Source organism: Topomyia yanbarensis, chromosome 3 (genome assembly GCF_030247195.1).
Source record: "Topomyia yanbarensis strain Yona2022 chromosome 3, ASM3024719v1, whole genome shotgun sequence".
NCBI lineage: Eukaryota > Metazoa > Arthropoda > Insecta > Diptera > Culicidae > Topomyia > Topomyia yanbarensis.
Window position 1 is genome coordinate 395,557,317 of NC_080672.1, and position 19,960 is coordinate 395,577,276.

A 19,960-nucleotide genomic window follows, 5' to 3' on the forward strand; every position below is an offset into this window, starting at 1 on the left:
CAGTCTTCTATATTCATCCCGATAACAAGATCTTCTTTCAGCAACTTTTGCATGGCATCATTGTCACGATGACCCATCCTTCTATGCCACTGGTGTTGACAGTTTTCTGTGTGCTGTGTAGCTTCTGCGATATTCAAAGCATAATGAGCATTTTTCACTACCCTCCGGAAACGACTGCAACTGCTGCAACCTGTTGACCCTTCATGATTCTGCAGCCCGCCGAATCGAAGATGACCATTCCTGTTTTCGACATTAGCTTTCGCACCGAAATTAGGTTTGTCTCGAGATCCGGTACGTAAAGCGCATTTGAAAGTATAATAGTGCGTTTTTACCTTCCAAATCGCAACAGTCTACGCGGCAGGTTCCTTTCCCCATTGCGGTTGTCATTTTCCCACCAGCGAGGGTAACGTTTTCGGCGAAGGCTTCATCCAGTTCCACAAAGAAATTTTTGTCTTCAAAAAACGTTCAATATCCCGCATAAATAAAAACTTTATCTGGAATCATCCATATTATACGAAAATTATAAGTGCTGTGGTAACCACATACGTTAAGGTCCATTTATGATATTACGATAAATGCGTTTTTCTGTAGAATTATATGAAATTATAGTATGAAGATAACGAGTTATTGTTACAACATAGGGAATGGTTAAACTATAATATTGAGTGTTAGAAAAGAATTGAGGTGCTTCCGCAGGATTATATAAAAATATATCGAAACGATTTGAATTGAAGTCACAATGATGGTAATCGTTGTCATATGGTTCTGTAAGGTTTGCTGTAAAGAAAAACGTGTATCGTTAAAATCTCCTGACAGGATTACCATAATGTTTACCTCAAGTCAAATGGTTTGGCTAGTTTTCAACAATCCTCCATATTAAATTGAATGTGTTGTTAAAATGAAATAACCAATCTTTGTTTATGGCACACATTTATTGGGGAAATTTTTTTAATAATTTATCAGCGGATAAAGTACTTTACTACTTTATTATTATTTCTTACTAAGTAGAAATCAGATTATTTAGGCTGGATAAAAAGAATGTTAGCGAGAAACAAGATTATTCCAAATTTAATTTTTGGCGAACAGGTTTCGTTCTTGGACCAAATCTAAAGCTTCATACCTTTCTGTGAAAGGTGAAATAAATCCACAAGGCTGTTAATAATGTTTTACTCAGCAAAGGTCAATTTGATCAATTCACATTTCATCTATAGCAACAATTCTAAAACATCAACTTAAATGTAGCAAAGATATTGTTTATAAGCACATTCAGCAAAACGGTAAAACTAATAATAAGCAAATTTGGTAAATGGCAAAATATATGACATCGTACCACTGCCGTTTAATAAATTTATGATGGATTTCTAAAGAAGGGCTAACACCATGTATTGAAGTCTAGGGGCAGATCACTTGTGATGCATTTTTAAAAATCAGCGAAATTAAATGCATTTATTTCCATCAAAATAGAAATTCATAATGTATTTTGCGCTGCGTGCAATGTTGTTTGCGTTGCGTGTAAGACGTCAAAACCCTACAGAAAAACTAGCCCTACATTTAACAAAACGTCAAACAAAGTGGATCAACGTAGGACGTTTGTTAAACAAACTTTTTTGCGAGGCAGTGCAAAGCTGATGCAAAAATGGAAATTAAATGCATTTTTTTCAATTTGATGCAAATTTGTTATACATTCTTAGAGTGATCTGCCCCTAGATTGAAGTCCTAGCAACTCAAAAATTTCAAATCCTCTCGTCTAATACCCGAGCTTATACCTTTTCCTTAAGTCGATCAATGTGAATCTATTACATTTTTCGTATACATCACGAGTCTTTTTAACGACGTAAGTACACAGTTGTCGGAAATTGCTACACCTGTCAAGACGAGGAGAGACAGTCAATTCTAATAACTGATGCATCATCCAGATTCTCGATTTGAATTTTATTCGTTAGTTGAACCGACTGACAGATGTCAAAAACTCTCCAACGGAGACGTTAGTAGTGTAATTGCTTCTATTCACATCTCTAATAAGTGTCAGATTGATTGTCAAAGTAAATTTGACATAAGATTTTGACATTCAGATGCTTTTTAGTCGGACAACGGTCCAACTAGCGGAGGTCCAACTAAAAAGCGGTCCAGTTAAAAAATGTCCAACCAACGAATCACGACTGTATATATGAATGTATTGTATAAACATCCCGGCTCATCATCACCGAAAGGCTCCCAAACCTCTTCTTAAACCAATTCAAGAAAGATTAAGGGAAAAATTTGAATTGAAGTTCCAACCATATGCGATATGGTCCGTAATTATTCAGCTCTTGTAATCATGGTCATTCGTAATCATCAATAGTTTATTAGTATATGGCATGTCGATTTACCCTCTTCCTAAAGTCGATTGTGACTAGATTATTATGAAGACCAAAATACGTTCCGCAAGATTACAGCAATAACTCAATTGGTAAAAGCGGCTGTACCACTTCCACAAGATGTCAACAACCTAACATGCAAGGACGCATGCAATTAAATCACAGATCAACCTTAAATCGATAGAATAACAAACGATATTCGAACGATGGGCGAGGGGGAAGAGGCTCTTGGGTGAATAAAAAAAACAAACATTTATAAAGTTCTTTTTATATCTGCCGCGCATTTGATAGTGTCGACCCGCATATTTGGTGACCATTCCCGTAAGATTACCGTAATGGTATTATGACCTTAAAAAACTATTCCCTGAAGTTTCCTCTTATCATTTACGAAACGATAAACCAACGCTACCGGCAATCATATTGACTATTTCACTTATGGTCAGCGCCATTTGTACCATTTACCAAATAGGTCGTTAAGTAACGTTACCATTCAAAAATGCCGATTTCCTCGAACAAAATTTAGGGCATATTATAAGGGGAATGGTGATCTTATAATCCATTTTTGCGGATTTTGGATTGGATTGGATTAATTAATCCAATCCAAAATCCGCAAAAATGGATTATAAGATCACCATTCCCCTTATAATATGCCCTAAATTTTGTTCGAGGAAATCGGCATTTTTGAATGGTAACGTTACTTAACGACCTTTATCGTTTCGTAAATGATAAGAGGAAACTTCAGGGAATAGTTTTTTAAGGTCATAATACAAATTACGGTAATCTTACAGGAGGTCACCAAATATGCGGGATCTCATCATAATATGCATTGATCTACAATGGTTTGTCAGGCAAATACCATTGCTGATTTCTATTTGTGTACATTTGAAAAAAAAACATCGTCGAATATTCAAATTTTTTGACGTTTACGAACATTGCGACAACGCCCCGATGAAAAGTCTGTGTAGCTTAAGAAAAGAATGACGAGCTAACACCAATACTACTACATCCGAAAGCCACACCCACCTGTGCAAATGGTAAAAATATATAACAAAACAAAATGCCAAAATCAAAGTAATGCTTGCTTGTTTGGTGGCATTTACGCGTAGTAGCAGTAGGTACTTGAAAGATTCTCAAAAAAGTCTCAATATTCAGTAAATTTCAAATAAAATCTCAATACCGTTCGATAGGCGATAAGTATGTCAACGTGCCTCGAATTGTCGCAATGCTGCCGGTGCTGCATGAAGAGGCGAAGCGACAAAATAAATATTTTTGTTACCTTGGATGAGTTCGCAAGTCAAATCTGTGACTTGCTTGTGGATTGCGGCGGAATAATTGTAATTTAATGTGCTTAAACTATTGTAGGTAGATAAAGTGATCGTTTCTTATTTAATAGGTTACAGAGGATGATGCATTTTCCAAATCAATATGCAGTTCCTGTCTGACCGACCTGTCCAATGCGGTGCGATTTCGCGAGCGATGCCTTCAAACTGATGGTATTTTAAAACGATCTCAGTTCGCCGGTCATGAATTAGCTGACGCCGACTTCATCGCAGAAAAGTTGACCGATACTGAACCGATAGTTGATGAACATGATCAACTAGAGAATCTCTATCTTGGGTTTCCGGAAACCGAACAACTGCAGCAGGATTCAGTAGCAGATGATACTCATCATGAATATGATGAAAACCAACTGATCGTTCAATCAAATCTCACACCGACTGTAAGCGACCATGACGAAACCACCGATGTCCAACAAACAGAAAAAGTAAACGATACAAAAACTTATGAGCTTGGTGATAACCCAGAGAAGAAAACGAACAAGAAGCTGTCAAGCCACAAAAAGATGCCCCGACACAAGTCCTCAGAACATAAAATCAAACCAACCAGTAAACCTGCTGCTGGTACCGCTGATGCGCCTAAGTATAAATGTAAATTTTGCAATTTAACGTTCGCTACCAATAATGGCTGCGCGAGGCATATGCGGATCCATACCGGCGTTAGACCGTTCAAATGTGAAATTTGTGGGGAAGGATTTACCTTGAAAGGCACCCTCAAAAGACACAAGCTTATCCACAGCAACGTGTGAATTCGCCAAAATGAACATCTAAAGGAAACTTTCAGTATATAGCTTATACGGATTTTTAATTTAAAATACTCTAAAAACTGTTCTCTAAAATCCATGAGAAATAAATGAATGTGAGTAATTAAAACAACCGAGTTCTTGATGTTTCTTAAATCAAATTACAATTAAAATATGGGGAATTGGTTAAATTACAATGATTAATGTCGCAGATTCAGTTCTAGTAAGTTTTGAAATCACCCGATACTTTCACAAATTACTCTTCTTCAAAACTGTAAACTAAACCTAGTTTTAGAACATCGACGAGTATAGAACCATTTGTGTACCTAACCAATTTTAATTTATTGTAAATTAATTCTGCATACATTATGTATATCTTATCGATTTAATCTAATCCTAGAAATCCATCGGTCAATTGTAATATTTACTCACCGCGTTGTCCGCCCGCAGCACGCACCGGCCAGGCAACCCACGGCCTCCTATTGCAAGGTCTCCCCTTTGGTAACGCAAGCTTCCAGATAGTCGATCCGTCGTTCCAGTGTGGTAAGCTTTTCATTCAGCACCGCCAACCGCGATCGACAGCTCATATCTGCGGGAGTGGCAAACAAGCATGAGTGAAAAACATTGTGCACTTTCTATTGCCTCGGAAGCAGGTACGCATAGGTGGTATAGGTGTAAATACGTTGCTCATCACTTACCGAACGAATTCAAGAAGTCGGTGATCCGTTTGATACTGGCGGTGATAACTTCAATGTACTCCCGGTTCGCCCAGTCCTGGTGGATCTGCTTTTGAATCGCTTCACGGTGGGCATCCATTTGTGCGTGCGAGGAATAATGTTGATTGGGGAAAAGGTAATTTTTTTTTAATTTACTTTTTTCGTTTTATGCGAAAGAACTGCGAAAACGTCAAACAACTTGAAAATGCTCCTCTCACGCACACAACTATACCAAGCAAAGAGTGCATACACGCTCATTCATAACAACTCAAATTTGAGTGGCATGCCACTCTGTTTCATAAAAAATGCACGTAGTCAAAAAATGAGTTCTCGACTAACATATGATTAGGGCCGTAAAGCCAATGATGTCAAACCGAGAAAAATGAGACTGAAGTTTAGCATATCTTTTTTTATTCATTAATTAAAGTGGTCTATTAGTCCTGATGAAAAAATGTCGCTCTTTGGTAGATAAAACATTAATCTTTCACGTCAAAATACGAAATAGAAGCAAAACATTACATATCACCACTTTTTTTTAAACAAAATGCAATTTACGTCCTTTTTGCGCACTGCCGGCATCCCTGGTGGATTATCAGCCGTTTGCTCCACGCCGTTAACATCAATGTATTTGTTTTGATTTGGTTTTCAAGTCCTTGCCTTGCGCCGTTCACTTCACTTTGTTTGTTTTGTTTTGGCTTTTGAGCCGCAAGCTAACGGCACAAAAATAATAAAAAAATGTTTGTTCCTGCTTCTGATTTCTAATCGTGGAAACGGCCAAATCACCAAGGACCGGTTGATCGCAAGAGAAAACCATACAGTAAAAGAGGAGCTTGACCACGGGTATGTGAAATTTGGCGGTGTCTATTACGATGCCGTCAAGACCACCAGAGTTTAGTGCTCGACAATATCGAATGTGCCGAACCGCGGGTGATTATGCTGGAAGGTTTTCCCTGTGGCAAGTACACAAACCAATACTTCATGACGACACTGTTGTACAAATTTCTGGGCATGGATCGATTCTGTCTCGGTCAGACCGGTACGGCCGTCGAAAAGTTGTTCGCATTGGGAGGCGTCGGAATCTGGTGGATTGTCGATATCGTGCTGCTAATTATTAACAATCTGTTGCCCGAGGGTGGAAGCAACTGGAACACAGAGCGGAGGGAGAGGTAAGTGGCTTACAGGTTTATCTTTGACGGAATGGGTGTTGATTGGTTCAATTTCATTTTTGTTATAGTGCGACAATTGAATGAAGGGAACAGACTGATCGACTATGGGAATGGAGGATATGCTTCCACAATACCACTCTCGCTACTTAATCTTGAGTTTGGAACAGAATGGTTTTGTCAGTGGCAGTATCGTAAAATATTCTGCGCTACAATATTTCGGAGCGGAATAATTTTTATAAAATATCCATGTAGTGGATCAGCCGGTTTTGCCAGATTACTGCGTGAGATAGCGAAGGTAAATAAAAAAAATTGTGCTAGGTTCTGGACTTCGACAGGACAACGATGACGTGGTACTGTTCTGCAAAAGTGATGCATTACGAAAAATGGCTCCCAACACGTTCTGGGCAGATTGTAAATAGAAGAGGTACGTGCCGAATCGTGGTAAACTTGTTATCGGAGTCGCATCCCAAAAAGCTGGAGATATCTTCCAAGTCGGCATAAGTGCCAGTGAACCGGCCTCTTTATCAGACATGGCTTTCGAGGGTGCCACCAAGAAGAGCCGTCCGGATGGTTACGTAGGAGATGCCATATGTGCGCGACTGATAATAGCCAATCAGGATTTGGAACCGGAACTGATTTGTGTTGATTTCCACGGGAAGAAAGGCAAACTTCACGAGGAATACATTTTTGGTTGCAGCATCAATTTGGTACGGAAAATCCTTAATCCAAGTGTACATTTCTAGACCTGCTTGCGAAGGAAATAGCATTCGAAATAGCCGCTGGCGAAACAGTAAAGGAAATTATTGCGGTGGGAATGCGATTTTACCCGTGGAAATCTAACGAAGAGTTGAAGGAGTTTTGTGATGAAATAGTGTATGAATTTTATGAGTATATTTTCTCGTTAACCGATTCTCTAGTTTGTAATTAATTTTTTAATGTAAAACTTTCCATAACATTTCCCCTTGTTCTGACAAAAGGTTCATTCATCAGACTCACGTTCGGTTAATAAATTATAAATTACAATTGGATTACTTTTTAATAGCACGAAAAATCAGAAAGGATACCGTTACTGACCATTTTGAGATGCGTCTAAAATCTAGTACTAAATGTTTTTAATCGAAAGTAGAACAGTTTTATCGTCAAATTGTAACTAAATTCAGCTATTTCAAACAACTTTGTCACTGGGATCTACTAATAAGTGGTTTGAACTAAAGGGCTCAAACGCGCTTACGTTGTATTTGAAAGTCAGTCAAGGACTCAAGTTAAGGGCTCAAAAGCCAAAACAAAACAAACATGTGAAGTAAACGGCGCAAAGCAAAGGACTTGAAAACCAAATCAAAACAAAATTTTTGATTTGGCTTTCAAGTCCTTTGTTTTGCGCCGTTTACTTCAACAGGTGTGTTTTGTTTTGGTTTTGAAGCCGTTAATTTGAGTCCTTGAATGACTTTGAAATATAACGTAAGCACGTTTAAGCCTTTTATATAATACTGTTGTAATATACTAATTATATAATACTGTTGTATTTTATGTAAAATAATAGACGTTGCATTTTTATGTTTATTGTCAGCATATACACAAACAATCATATGAGAGGATCACACTCGCTAAAATAAAAACAAAATAAAGGGTTACATTAATTTCTTCTTTATGAAATTCCATATCCATATCGAAGTTAATGGGAGCATCGAAGTCTGATAAATGGTTCGAAATACTCCGAAAGTGCTTGCTCAGTCAATCCTTCAACCGTTACATTCTCTTTGGTTTCTGAGTCGCTATCAGTATCATTTTCCTTAATGTACCCCGGATTTGAATGATATTCTGGACGATGATCTGAATCTTTGAAGGATTCAACGATCGAAACGGTCATGCTTTGTCCCTGGTGCTCCATTGCTTTCGTATGGTCAAATGCGGTTTTACTGCCTGATTCACTGTTCTGTGGTGGTAACACGTACAAACCAGGTCCCATATCATTTTGTACTTTGCTTGTGCAGAACACTGTGCCGGCAAAATAAACCGAGCGTTTGAAGCTTTTCCCGGATATTCGACAGATTCGGGAAGAATTTCGTGATGAGTGGACCGAAGAGATGATATGGTTAAGCCAACGATATTCTAGCCAAGGTAATTGATACGGAGACCGGAAAAGCCTTGGGACCGAACCAGCACGGAGAGCTTTGCTTTAAATCATGAAGGACTATATCGGGAACGATAAATCAACTCAAGAAACGATTGACAAGGACGGCTGGCTGCACACCAGCGATATTGGATCTGGAGTTCTATGTTGTAGATCGTTTGAAGGAACTGATTAAGTACAAAGCTTTCCAGGTACCACCCGCCGAAATAGAAGCAATTTTGTTGACTAATCCGAAGGTGAAAGATGCAGCTGTGATTGGTCTGCCAAACGAAGAAGCTGGTGAGCTTCCGCTCGCTTTTGTCGTTAAACAGGATGATGTTTCAGTCAGTGAAGAAGAATTAAAAAAATACGTTGCGGATAGAACCTCACCGGCTAAGAGACTGCATGGAGGTGTTCGATTCATAGCAGAAATTCCGAAAAATTTGGGTGGTAAAATTCTAAGGAGACCTTAGGGCGCTGCTTCAGAAACCTAAATCTAAACTGTAAATAATTGCCAATTTGTTATGGGATTCCGGAACTGGTATCTTTTTAATGATGTCAATAAATGTAGGTGTTTTAGAACGGTTAATTGTACTAGAACCTTTATTAGAACAAGTCATCTATTCTGTTTTGTTCATCGCTTGTTTCATACTGTCCGGCAACTTGGCTAGTATGTCTTTGTGAGCAATGCCACTGGCAGATCCTAGTACGCCACAAGCATTCGGAAATCGTACATCCTTCCCGTAGCGATAATGCCTTCCCAGAATGTCTGTCAACGTTCCACCTTGAGCCTCGAGTACTGCCTCCGGAGCGCAGGTATCCCACTTTTTGCAACCAGCACTCGCGAAAACATGTGCATGAGCATTTCCTTCCAGGAGCTGTAACACTTTATACCCAGCTCCACCGACTTTAAGAATACCGTCCGGCGATAAAGCATCTAAAGCAGCTTGAACTACTGCAGTGGAATGGGATCTAGTTGTGGTCACTATGAACCGATCGGTTGGAGGGCGTTTGGGTGTAAATCTACCGGTACCAATTCCTTGTACTCCCCAAATTGTCCGACCCAGCTCACCCGTATCGGCGTTAAAATAGGGCTGATGAATTACACCTCCCACGGCTCGATCATTGACCGCTATGCCAATGAGCACCGTAACTCCTTCCAGAAAACCCTGCGTATACTCGCCCGTTCCGTCCAGTGGATCCACCCAAATAACCAGATCAGTTTCCTTCACCTGGTTCAATGCTTCCGGGCAAGAGTTACGTTCCAGAAATTCTGTGTTGACGTCTGGAATAATCCAATCGTCCGGAACCTAAAATTTTTATGAAATAAGGACATGAAACGAGTCTAAATTTAACCACAACCTACCTTTAAAGCAAAGGACTTGAAAGCCAAATCAAAACAATTTTTTTTATTTGGCTTTCAAGTCCTTTGCTTTGCGCCGTTTACTTCACATGTTTGCTTTGTTTTGGTTTTGAAGCCGTTAATTTGAGTCCTTGAATGACTTTGAAATATAACGTAAGCACGTTTAAGCCATTCAATATATATAACAAAGTTTTACTTGGTTTTACTGTTTTTTTGTTAGAAATGTTGCACAGATTATTTATAAAGATAATAGTGATGCAAGAAGTCCATTATTGTTTGAAGAATCAGACAATAACAATTATTTACAAAAATAGGAAAAAAAGAACTAGCACAGATTTCACCTAGGATTTCACATATTTTACATTTGATAGGATAATTCTTTTGTTGGAAATCGACATAAATAAAGTCTACACAATAATAAAATCCTCCTAATATAACTCACAAGATTATATAAGAACAAAAATTAAAGGTCCGGAATGCCAATTCAAGCACTTAATGCAGCTAAGCCGTAAACTGAAACAAAGGGCGTGAAAACCACTCGCTTAATATGGATTGTGCGCCGTTTACCGTAAATTATAATAACATAATTTTGATGAATTTTTTCGATTATAGACTCACAATAGCTTAAAGAATGAAGAATAAGGATGCTATTAATGCAATAAAACGAAAAAGATGAATTTGGCTTTAAGGCCCTAATCATATGTTAGTCGAGCAGTTTGTCTAATTCACTCACGGCCAATTTCTTCACATGAATGAAAACCGGTTTTCGTTGAAAACCGGTTTTCGACTAATTGGTCACCAGCAACCTGAAAACTGGTTTTAAGCGAAAACCAGTTTTCATCCAGTGAAGAAATTGGCCGTCAGTGTTGAGTTTGGGATGCAAATGTCAAATTTGAGTACGTTTTACTCAAAAAGAAAATGAGAAAAATAATCATTCAGTATTTTTAATTTTATTATAAATAATGTCAACAGTACTAAAACTATCATTTACCTGTACCTCCAAGCGCTAGCGATGTCTGGAAATATAATCCGACGACGCTTTTGGACATCTCTTTAAGGGCCAATCGGCACTTCGTAGTATTGGCAGAAACTATAAAAACAAGATAGAAAGTTAGATTTGAATAGAACTAATACTCAGAGAAACCTACCTTTTAATTTTCTGAATGTTCCGCGTTGACTTTACAGCTAATAGGTCCGAGGCATAATCTTTTATCATGGTTTCAATCGACGTCAAATTCTACGCACTTTTTATTGAGAATAACTATTTTTTTCACCCGAAAGTTTAAAAAATTAATGGTTACTCATCAGTCGAGTTAATTCTACTCAAATTAAAACCCATTTTTTGACATATTGCCTATATTTTTGAAATTGAGTGCTCTGTACTCAAATTTTGAGTAATTTTGAATGAGCGTGTATAGAATAAAAGGTGGGCAGTTTTCAGAGATGATCCAAATTTTGGGTAATCACCATGTTCAAATTGTTACCCAATTTCACACCATAAAATGGGTAATTTTGATTTTTAGTGCACATCTTTCTATAATAAATTAGGCAATCCATGAAATTTCTGATTATTTCTTCTGACAATACTCCAAGGGCGCGACGCCCACCAAAATGGTTGATTCGATTAAACATTAAACGAATCGGGTAGTTTACAGTTCGGAAAACATGTAACGAGATTTGGGCACAGACTAACAGACATAACACAAACTTTTTTCGTTTTATGCGAAAGAACTGCGAAAACGTCAAACAACTTTAAAGTGCTCCTCTCACGCACACAACTATACCAAGCAAAGAGTGCATATAGATTAAAAGGTGGGCAGTTTTCCAGAGATGATCCAAATTTTGGGTAATCGCCATGTTCAAATTGTTACCCAATTTTACACCATAAAATGGATAATTTTGATTTTTAGTGCACATCTTTCTATAATAAATTAGGCAATCCATGAAATTTCTGATTATTTCTTCTGACAATACTCCAAGGACACGACGCCCACCAAAATGGTTGATTCGATTCAACATTAAACGATTCGGACTAAAGGCTAGTTTACAGTTCTGAAAACGTGTCACGGGATTTGAGTCCCTGCGTATTTTAAATGGAGCTCGGGATTTCAAATCCTGAGACGGGAAAAAAGTCTACACAAAAATGACAGTTTTCCTGAAGTGTAAACCCAACCGCGGAAAACATCACGGGATTTTAAAACTCTCCACACAGAAATCCGGCCGGGAACAATTCAACACAAATTGTTTACGACGGGGAAAATAGTATTTTTATAAGGTTTGCAATTCGCTGCAAGTTTGATACTGTTTGTATTGTTAAGAAGCAGCAGAGTTTTTGGTTTGACAGTTTGGACAGATTTACTTTCTAATTTTCCCTGATCAAATCCCGACGCAAATCCCGTGATCCATTTCCCGAACTGTAAACTAGCCTTAAAGGCTAGTTTACAGGCGGAATCGGTTGTTGTACTTGATTTGGAATCCATACTGACTCCATTTAGAAATCCGAACCGGTTCCGGAATGACCCGAATAGAAATGTACAGTAACAAAACCATGATTTTCACTGTGACAGTACAGTAATTTTACAATAATTTACAGTAAGTTTTAGTGTTATACTACAATACAAAAACAATAAACTTTAACGTTTTTACAGTAAATTTCAATGTAAAATAGACTTTTGCAGTGAAATAGACTTTTACAGTGGGGGTGGTTATGTATCTTAACATTAAAAAAATCAATTTTTCTCCATACATTTTTTTCTCGAAAACAGTAAAATTTAATGTGAATGCACTGTATCAGTTTTTTGCTGAACAGTGAAATTTATTATTACATGAAATTTTATTGTAAATCTACTGTGAGAACTTGGCATCGAACAATGTTGAAACAGTATATAATATTTATTCTCTTATGATTGTTTGTAGGGTAAATGCTATTGTGTAAAATTCTATCCGGGAAACTATCCAAAAGTTTTTTAATCAAAGGGAAGAGCGGCAGGGTTACCACATATACAGATTATTCTGTATTTTACAGATTTTTCAAGATAATTTACAACCAAGATTCTGTATATACAGATTACAGATTTTTCGCTAAAATACAGATTTTACAGATTTTCGGTGTAGGTTAGTAGAACCGAAGACTCCATATCAAGAAGACTGATATCTCTTTCCTTCCCCCATACAAACGAGAAGCGACAGAGGTTACAGCGCCTCTATTGGAAGAAGGGAGGAAGCTTTATGTAAAAATGTATATGTGTGTGTGCATCACTATGGAAAGTACCACCTTTACCCGCAAGTTGCGTTGCTGTTACTGTCTCCGGATTCTGGACAGAGTTGCCAGTCTTCTTGATATGGAGTCTTCGGTAGAACCCAGGCTATCAGAATTTCATATCAGAGATGCCAGATTTGCAGACAAGTCTGCAAATTCGCAGACTTTTAATTTAAGCTGCAGATTTTTCGATGACGCAGATATTTGCAGATTTTCTAGTTTGGTTGCAGATATTTGCAGATTTTTTAGTTTTGTTGCAGATATTTGCAGATTTTTGAATATAGAGGCTTTTGGTTACACTAGCTTTCCTGACATTTTTTGTTCTTCCCAGACTTTTAAAATTATTATTGCAGACATTTGAAAAAAGTACCTGGCATCTCTGTTTCATATAATGCTTAAAAAGCATCCTATGCAGTTCAGACATTAAGTAACCGCTAAAGGCTAGTATACAGTTCGAAAAACGTGTAATGGGATTTGGGTTCCTGTGTATTTTAAATGGAGCTCGGGGTTTCAAATCCCGTGACTACACAAAAATGACAGTTTTCATGAAGTGTAAACCCAACCGCAGGAAACATCAGGAGATTTTAAAACTCCACACAGAAATCCGGCCGGGAGCAATTCAACACAAATTGTTTCAGACGGGGAAAATTGTATTTTTATTAGTTTTAAAATTCTGTGCTATTTTGATACTGTTGGTGCTTTTTAGAAGCAGCAGAACTTTTGTTTTGACAGTTTGGAGAGATCTCGACGGAAAATTTTCCTTGATCAAATCCTGTGACCGATTTCTCGAACTGTAAACTAGTCATGGAACAAAAACGCCAAATTTAAAAATCATTTGTTCTACAGATAAAAAATAAAATCATTGTTTATTTGTGATCGGTTATCACAATTAATTTTTTACTGTCAAAATATTGTTTTTGGAAAACTTCTAGTTAATTTTTGAATACAGATTTTCGATTCAGAATTTTTCTCCCGCGATACAGATTTCCAGATTTTTTCACGAAAAAATACAGATTTCAATGTGGCAACCCTGAAGAGCGGACGATTTGGTTCCGTGCAGAATGCGAATGAAAATCAAAAGCAAACTGAATAAAAACAACAGCTATAGTATTTTTCATTTTATTTTGGTTGATGTGTCACTTCGGTTGGAGAGTACAGACGACCAATCGATATTATTTTAATAAAGTTTCGCAAATTTTTATAAGATGGAACCCAGTGTGGACGATTTGTTGTCCTTCAAGGAGTTCCCCTTGATACAGGAAGGTAATTCGAACAGCGCTCAGCTAAACATTGATTCTCCGAAAAAGGTGTCGCCCAGTCGGGAATCCACAACGGAAGAAGGTATCATCTCCTACTCGGTTCCAGAACCCTTCTACACCATTTCAGCATAATCTAATTCTAGAAAGCACAACCCTGCCGAAAGGAACGTCTCCGCTAAGTTTCGAGTACTACCAGAAGTTCTTCGATGTCGACACCATGACCGTGGTGGATCGAATAGCCACGTCCATCATTCCGAAGCGTGCTCCATCGGATTATCTGAAGCTCAACATAGCAACCAATCCGGATATGTATGGTCCAGTTTGGATTGTAATAACTTTGGTAACTTCAAGTCTAATTTTGTTGAGTGTGAATCTTAACTCATTAATTTTATTGTTTGGTAGATTTTTACTATTGCTATTTCCGGTAACATGGCCAGTTATCTACAAAACACTGGAAACCACCATTGGCGATATAATTTTCATCTGGTGTCCGTTTCAGCGACGGTAATCATCATGTACACAAGTTTAGTACCGTTCGCTCTTTGGGCACTGCTAAAGTGGAGCGTTCGACCGGATAACTTGGATATAGAAGAGGTACAGATTTAAGGTTCTTTGGAGCAATTGATTAATTTATCCATTTATTTTTTCGTACAGCAAACAGAAACTCCTAGTCTTTTATCGCTAGTTTGCGTGTACGGTTATTCGATGGCCATTTACATTCCCGTGTCAATATTGTGGACCATTCAGGTAAGTATTTCCACGCCACTACCCTCTCGTTGAAGCAGTTAGGTAGTTTTCTAATTTTCATCCTTCACAGGTTTCCCTGTTCCAGTGGCTTCTGGTTGCAACGGCCACGTTTCTCTCCGGTTTTGCCCTGCTCTGGATTCTGATGCCTGCGATAAAGTCGTCCAAATTTGCCATTTTCATAACGCCCGCTATCGCATTGATCCATTTCATACTTGCCGCGGGATTCATGCTTTACTTCTTTCACGCATCCGACTCGATTGATACGGTTAAGGTGGATCAGGTGAAGGCAACAGTAGCAGCAATTGTTTCGCACAAAAATGTTACCCAATAGAGAAATAAAACTGAAGGAAGTACGAAACAACTTTCATTTTATTCAACTCGACGAAGTCATTTCGAACTTTTAATCAAAAATGTCGATATGGATTTGCAACAAACAAACAAATTTCAATCGAAATGTATGCCCTGAATCGATCATTTTGATGAGGGGCCGTGATATTTTGTGATCAATGAAGTACAGCGTGTTTGCATTTATTTGATTTGCGAAACGGACAACCTCAATAAATTTGTATTGGTATATTCAAAAGGTCCAATTTTCAATTTGAATATTTTGTTTTAGGCTATAATTCATTCTTTACATTATTACCAATGTTTTACATATTTAACTATGGATAAACTTGGAAGTACATAACGCATAAGAGTTGGGGTTCGAACATAACTTTTTTTCTAACCATCAGAATAAGCCTTATACCAGCAGCGCCCATTTGTGCAAACACTCGTCGGATCGATGCGGTTTCCTGGGGATGCAAGTTGATGTTGTACAGGATTTATCTGTAACTGAACATGATCTTAGATTTAGCCTCATTTCTTCATTATTTGAATTAATATATACTTGTTCATTTGGGGCGGCCTTACTGAAACGGACAACGCAAAGTGTCACTGCGAAAACAGCGAATGTAAGCCACTTCATCTTGGGGTCACTATGGCTAATACTGGACGGAAGACTAGTTTTGAGAAGAAATTTATTGCCTCTCGTTATCGTTGTTTGTTATTGTTAGTCAATAATTGATTGTAACCGAATTAGTCAAATTAAGTGTGATGCAGTTTGTATGCGGCTAATATCCAAGACGATGACTTAGCTGGCTGGTATTCCAACAAGATTCATTTACATGAGCTGTGTAGTATTCATGGAGTATTTTCTCTTTTTTCCGTCTCCGAAATTACCGAGTGTAACTGAGAGTGTTGAAACGGAAAGGATCAAGATGGGGGATCCGCCAAAGATGAATGTTATGGGACGAGGAATAGCTGGTTTCCGATTGCTCTGATACTCCCCCAATCCATCTACCAACCTACCTGCATCGTCTCGCAGCTCCACCGTGTCAAGGCCTACCTAGGGATTCACTGGTTTTTAGGAGAAATATTTTTGGCGCAGAAAAAAGCGCTAGACAGTGTAATGGTTGTGCAGGAGCCGACAAAACATACCTCGGTCGTGACTGAGACTAAAACAAGTCCAGTCAAATAACGCCAACGATATCGCTAGTAATAGACTTCACGATAGTGATAGCGTCTGCATTCCTTCTCGTTATGTGGAGATTGACGGTGTTGTTAGTGATGTGGCGGGCTTAAATGTCGATGTTCTGATGAAGCACTGGATTGGCCGCATTAGAACCCTAACATTCAATCAGCCAAGATCAGGGCCGTGTCGTGGCAGTCCCCAATTTGGCTTTCTTTTTCAGTTCGACTTTCGAACAATAATATAGTGTTTACATGGAAATTAACGACGCTGAATCCCTCTGGATAAAGACTCGACATGTCAATCGTTTGTTTACCATTTATCTGTCAGTGTCATTCCAATCGAGCACGAGACCTGTCAATGGCCCTCGTTCCAGAAGGATTCGAACCGATTTTCTTTGGATTGAGGGCTTTTTATTAGCAGTGTAGCCCATACAACCGGCCACCCCTCGTATTTAACCATGCACTAATACAATCATGTTAAATTATCATTCCGACCTTGTTTATTGTACCCCTTACATTAAATAAAGACGCACTTGTTGTTTAAAGTTCCACCTGATAGTTTGTGTTTCCGTTAGCGGTTTGAGAGTCCTCGGGATTCCTTTGTACACAGTGTCGTGTGTTCTTCCTCGTGCTGCTTTTCAGGTTATGAGCCCAAGCATGGACGAGAAAACGAAAATCGCTGTTTTCAATGGAAATGGTTTCCATAATTGGAAATTCCGTATGGAGACGATGCTTGATATACACGATCTTCTCGATTGTCTCCAGCGTGAAGTAGAAGAAATTCCTGAATGCCGGTTGTTGCCGGAAGATGAGGTGGCAGAGCGAGCCGAAAAACAAAGAAATTTGGACGAACGGAAAGTACGGGAGAAAAAGTGCAAATTTTTGATTGTGCAAGCGATCGATGATAGCCAATTGGAAGCAATCAAGGATTGCCAAACACCCAAGCGGATCTGGGACACACTGAAAAATGTTTTTGAACGTCGTGGTGTCGCCGGTCAATTGTATCTCCGGAAACAACTCCTCACATTGAAATATGTGGAGGGAGTTTGTAAACTCTGAACATTTGCTACGATTTGATAAGCTAATACGCGAGTTGAAAGGTAGTGGTGCTACGGTCGAGGAATCAGACGCAGTTTGCCACTTATTATTAATGCTCCCAGCGTCGTTTGATTCTGTGGTGACGGCAATCGAAACACTACCAGATGATGTTACAATGGATTTCGTAAAGAAACGTCTGATGGACGTCGACTTGAAGCGGCGTAGTGCAGAAGTGTCAGAAGAGGTTAGTGGTGGGGAGAATGTGGCAATGATGATTAAAGGCGCACGGTATAAGTGGAAGTGCTTTCAGTGCGGAAAAATCGGACACAAGAAAGCCGAGTGTCGCGAAAATACAAAGGGAAAGGCGAACCCCCAAAACAAGCCGAAAGCCAAAAATGATACGAGCTGTCAGAAAGCGAACGTCGGGACTGAAGACGATAATAATCCTGAAATTACTTTCATGGTGGATGAAGCAAATATAGAGCGCGTAGGTTGGTACCTGTATTCGGGGGCTACGGATCATATGCTATGTGATTCGAGTTATTTTTCTACAATGCGACAGCTAAAGCGACCGATTGAGATTATTGTTGCAAACGGGCAAAAGGTTTTGGCGGAGCACTGCGGCAATGTAGTGATGTATTCGGTCGTCGGTGAAACTGTTAAAAAGTGTGAAGCTAAGGATGTGCTTTATCTACCGGGATTAAGTTGTAATCTATTTTCCGTGAAACGAATTGCTAAATCGGGACTCAAAGTGTGCTTTGATGGTGATAAAGCAGAGATCTTAAACGGTTGTGTCGTGGTTGCCGTTGGCCGATTTCAAGGCAAACTGTACGAGTTGGATATTTTCTGTAAGCGTAATAAAATGGGTGCGGCCATGGTTTCCGGAAAAGTACCGCGCAATGCTGTATTGTGGCACCAGAGACTCGGACAAATCGGTTGTGACAGTTTACGCGAACTTGTAAAACACGAAATGGTTAATGGTTTATCTTTAAAAGATTTTGATACGGAAACTGTAGTGTGTGAATCGTGTTTGGCCGGAAAGATTGTTAAGTTACCATTCGCTTCAGTTGATGAGAGGCGCTCGTTGCGGCCAACTAATACACAGCGATGTGTGTGGACCGATAACACCGCGAACATGGGACGGTAAGAGGTTTTTGGTTTCATTTATTGATGACCTCACATTTCACGGTAATCTACTTACTAGCTTCCAAAGCCGAAGTTATTGATCGGTTTCGGGAATATGAGGCGCTGGTGACAGCTAATTTCGGTACCAGAATTGCAAGACTCCGTACGGAAAATGGCGGTGAATACGTTAACGATGAAATGCGCACATTTTGCCGTAGGAATGGGATTGCCATGGATCTGACAGTGCCGTGCACGCCGCAGCAAAACGGTGTTTCAGAGCGAATGAACCGTACTCTAATGGAACGAGCTCGAGCGCTGTTAGCGGGGAGTGGCTTCGGAAAGGAGATGTGGGGTGAAGCCGTAGATACCGCTACATATTTAACAAATCGTTGTCCTACATCATCCGTTCAACAACGTAAAACTTCCTATGAGATGTGGAACAACCGCAAACCGGATGTTAAAAAGCTGAAGGTATTCGGAAGTACCGCGTATTTACATGTTCCCAAGGAGCTGCGTTCCAAGTTGGATCCGAAGTGCCGGAAGTTGTTCTTTGTAGGATACACAGTGAACGGTTTTCGACTGTGGGATAACGAAAAGAAGAAGATTGGGGTAGGAAGAGACGTTGTGTTCGATGAGTCGTTATTCAAAAAGAAACCAGAAGAAGAAAAACAGGTGCCGAAGATTGTCGAGCTTGTTTGCGATGCGAAGAACAGCTATCCAAGTGTGGTGGTTCTCGAAGAGCAGACTGAAGATGTTTCAAGCGAAGAAGAGCAGAATGAAGAGGAGCAGCAACTGGAAGTGCGAAGAAGCAGTCGACCTAAATGACCGCTCGTTTGGTTTGATTGTTACGAACTAGGAGAAACTGCGATGTGTGCTGAAAGCTTCGTTGATGATCTTCCGAGCACTGTTGATGGTCTGAAGGAACGTGTCGATTGGCCTAAGTGGCAAGTGGCCATTGCAGACGAGATGGACTCACTAAACAAGAACGAAACCTGGATTCTAACATCGTTACCACCCGGTAAAAATTTGATTGATAGTAAATGGATTTTTAAAATTAAACGAAACGATATTGATGATACAGACAGATTCAATGCTAGGTTCGTTGTCAGAGGTTTCTCCCAGCGAAAAGGGTTCGATTATGATAGCACATACACTCCAGTGGCTAAACTAATAACCTTACGAGTGTTATTGGCAATTGCGAACCAAGAAGGAATGCATCTCCATCAAC

The 19,960-nt window shown here is 39.1% G+C and overlaps 4 protein-coding genes and 2 pseudogenes across 4 annotated transcripts; 4 read left to right on the forward strand and 2 right to left on the reverse strand.

Moving 5' to 3' along the window:
• Positions 1-3,455: 3,455 nt before the first annotated feature.
• Positions 3,456-4,570, forward strand: LOC131689587 (zinc finger protein 112-like). Its single transcript, XM_058974786.1, has 3 exons — positions 3,456-3,468; positions 3,545-3,691; positions 3,751-4,570. The coding sequence occupies exons 2-3, from the start codon at positions 3,554-3,556 to the stop codon at positions 4,441-4,443; spliced, it is 831 nt and encodes a 276-aa protein (XP_058830769.1). The 5' UTR covers positions 3,456-3,468; positions 3,545-3,553; the 3' UTR covers positions 4,444-4,570.
• A 189-nt stretch (positions 4,571-4,759) lies between these two features.
• On the reverse strand, positions 4,760-5,365 carry LOC131689592 (probable protein BRICK1-B). The gene is made up of 2 exons (XM_058974793.1): positions 5,136-5,365; positions 4,760-5,026 (listed from the first exon to the last, which is right to left on the reverse strand). Exons 1-2 carry the CDS (start codon positions 5,251-5,253, stop codon positions 4,917-4,919), a joined length of 228 nt encoding a protein of 75 aa, XP_058830776.1. The 5' UTR covers positions 5,254-5,365; the 3' UTR covers positions 4,760-4,916.
• On the forward strand, positions 5,272-6,647 carry LOC131688316 (TM2 domain-containing protein CG11103-like; annotated as a pseudogene).
• On the forward strand, positions 6,628-7,247 carry LOC131689593 (exosome complex component RRP40-like; annotated as a pseudogene).
• Positions 7,248-8,722: 1,475 nt separating this feature from the next.
• LOC131688317 (3'(2'),5'-bisphosphate nucleotidase 1-like) lies at positions 8,723-10,190 on the reverse strand. The gene is made up of 3 exons (XM_058972519.1): positions 10,155-10,190; positions 9,796-9,846; positions 8,723-9,739 (listed from the first exon to the last, which is right to left on the reverse strand). The coding sequence occupies exons 1-3, from the start codon at positions 10,188-10,190 to the stop codon at positions 9,050-9,052; spliced, it is 777 nt and encodes a 258-aa protein (XP_058828502.1). The 3' UTR covers positions 8,723-9,049.
• Positions 10,191-14,178: 3,988 nt separating this feature from the next.
• On the forward strand, positions 14,179-15,430 carry LOC131689586 (protein YIPF1). The gene is made up of 5 exons (XM_058974785.1): positions 14,179-14,392; positions 14,454-14,650; positions 14,713-14,904; positions 14,965-15,057; positions 15,128-15,430. Exons 1-5 carry the CDS (start codon positions 14,257-14,259, stop codon positions 15,386-15,388), a joined length of 879 nt encoding a protein of 292 aa, XP_058830768.1. The 5' UTR covers positions 14,179-14,256; the 3' UTR covers positions 15,389-15,430.
• Positions 15,431-19,960: the final 4,530 nt, after the last annotated feature.

What these genes read in the sequence shown, in the direction of transcription:
- LOC131689586 (XM_058974785.1), top strand. Translation starts at nt 14,257, where the DNA reads ATGGAACCCAGTGTGGACGATTTGTTGTCCTTCAAGGAGTTCCCCTTG. An exon ending in TTTGGATTGTAATAACTTTG is followed by an intron (nt 14,651 to 14,712) that starts GTAACTTCAAGT and finishes ATTGTTTGGTAG; the next exon opens with ATTTTTACTATTGCTATTTC. An exon ending in CAATATTGTGGACCATTCAG is followed by an intron (nt 15,058 to 15,127) that starts GTAAGTATTTCC and finishes CATCCTTCACAG; the next exon opens with GTTTCCCTGTTCCAGTGGCT.
- LOC131688317 (XM_058972519.1), bottom strand. Translation starts at nt 10,190, where the DNA reads ATGTCGATTTCCAACAAAAGAATTATCCTATCAAAT. An exon ending in AAAGAATTATCCTATCAAAT is followed by an intron (nt 9,847 to 10,154) that starts GTAAAATATGTG and finishes AGGACTTGAAAG; the next exon opens with CCAAATAAAAAAAATTGTTT. An exon ending in TCAAGTCCTTTGCTTTAAAG is followed by an intron (nt 9,740 to 9,795) that starts GTAGGTTGTGGT and finishes TAAAAATTTTAG; the next exon opens with GTTCCGGACGATTGGATTAT.
- LOC131689592 (XM_058974793.1), bottom strand. Translation starts at nt 5,253, where the DNA reads ATGGATGCCCACCGTGAAGCGATTCAAAAGCAGATCCACCAGGACTGG. An exon ending in CGACTTCTTGAATTCGTTCG is followed by an intron (nt 5,027 to 5,135) that starts GTAAGTGATGAG and finishes CCACTCCCGCAG; the next exon opens with ATATGAGCTGTCGATCGCGG.
- LOC131689587 (XM_058974786.1), top strand. Translation starts at nt 3,554, where the DNA reads ATGTCAACGTGCCTCGAATTGTCGCAATGCTGCCGGTGCTGCATGAAG. An exon ending in TGGATTGCGGCGGAATAATT is followed by an intron (nt 3,692 to 3,750) that starts GTAATTTAATGT and finishes CTTATTTAATAG; the next exon opens with GTTACAGAGGATGATGCATT.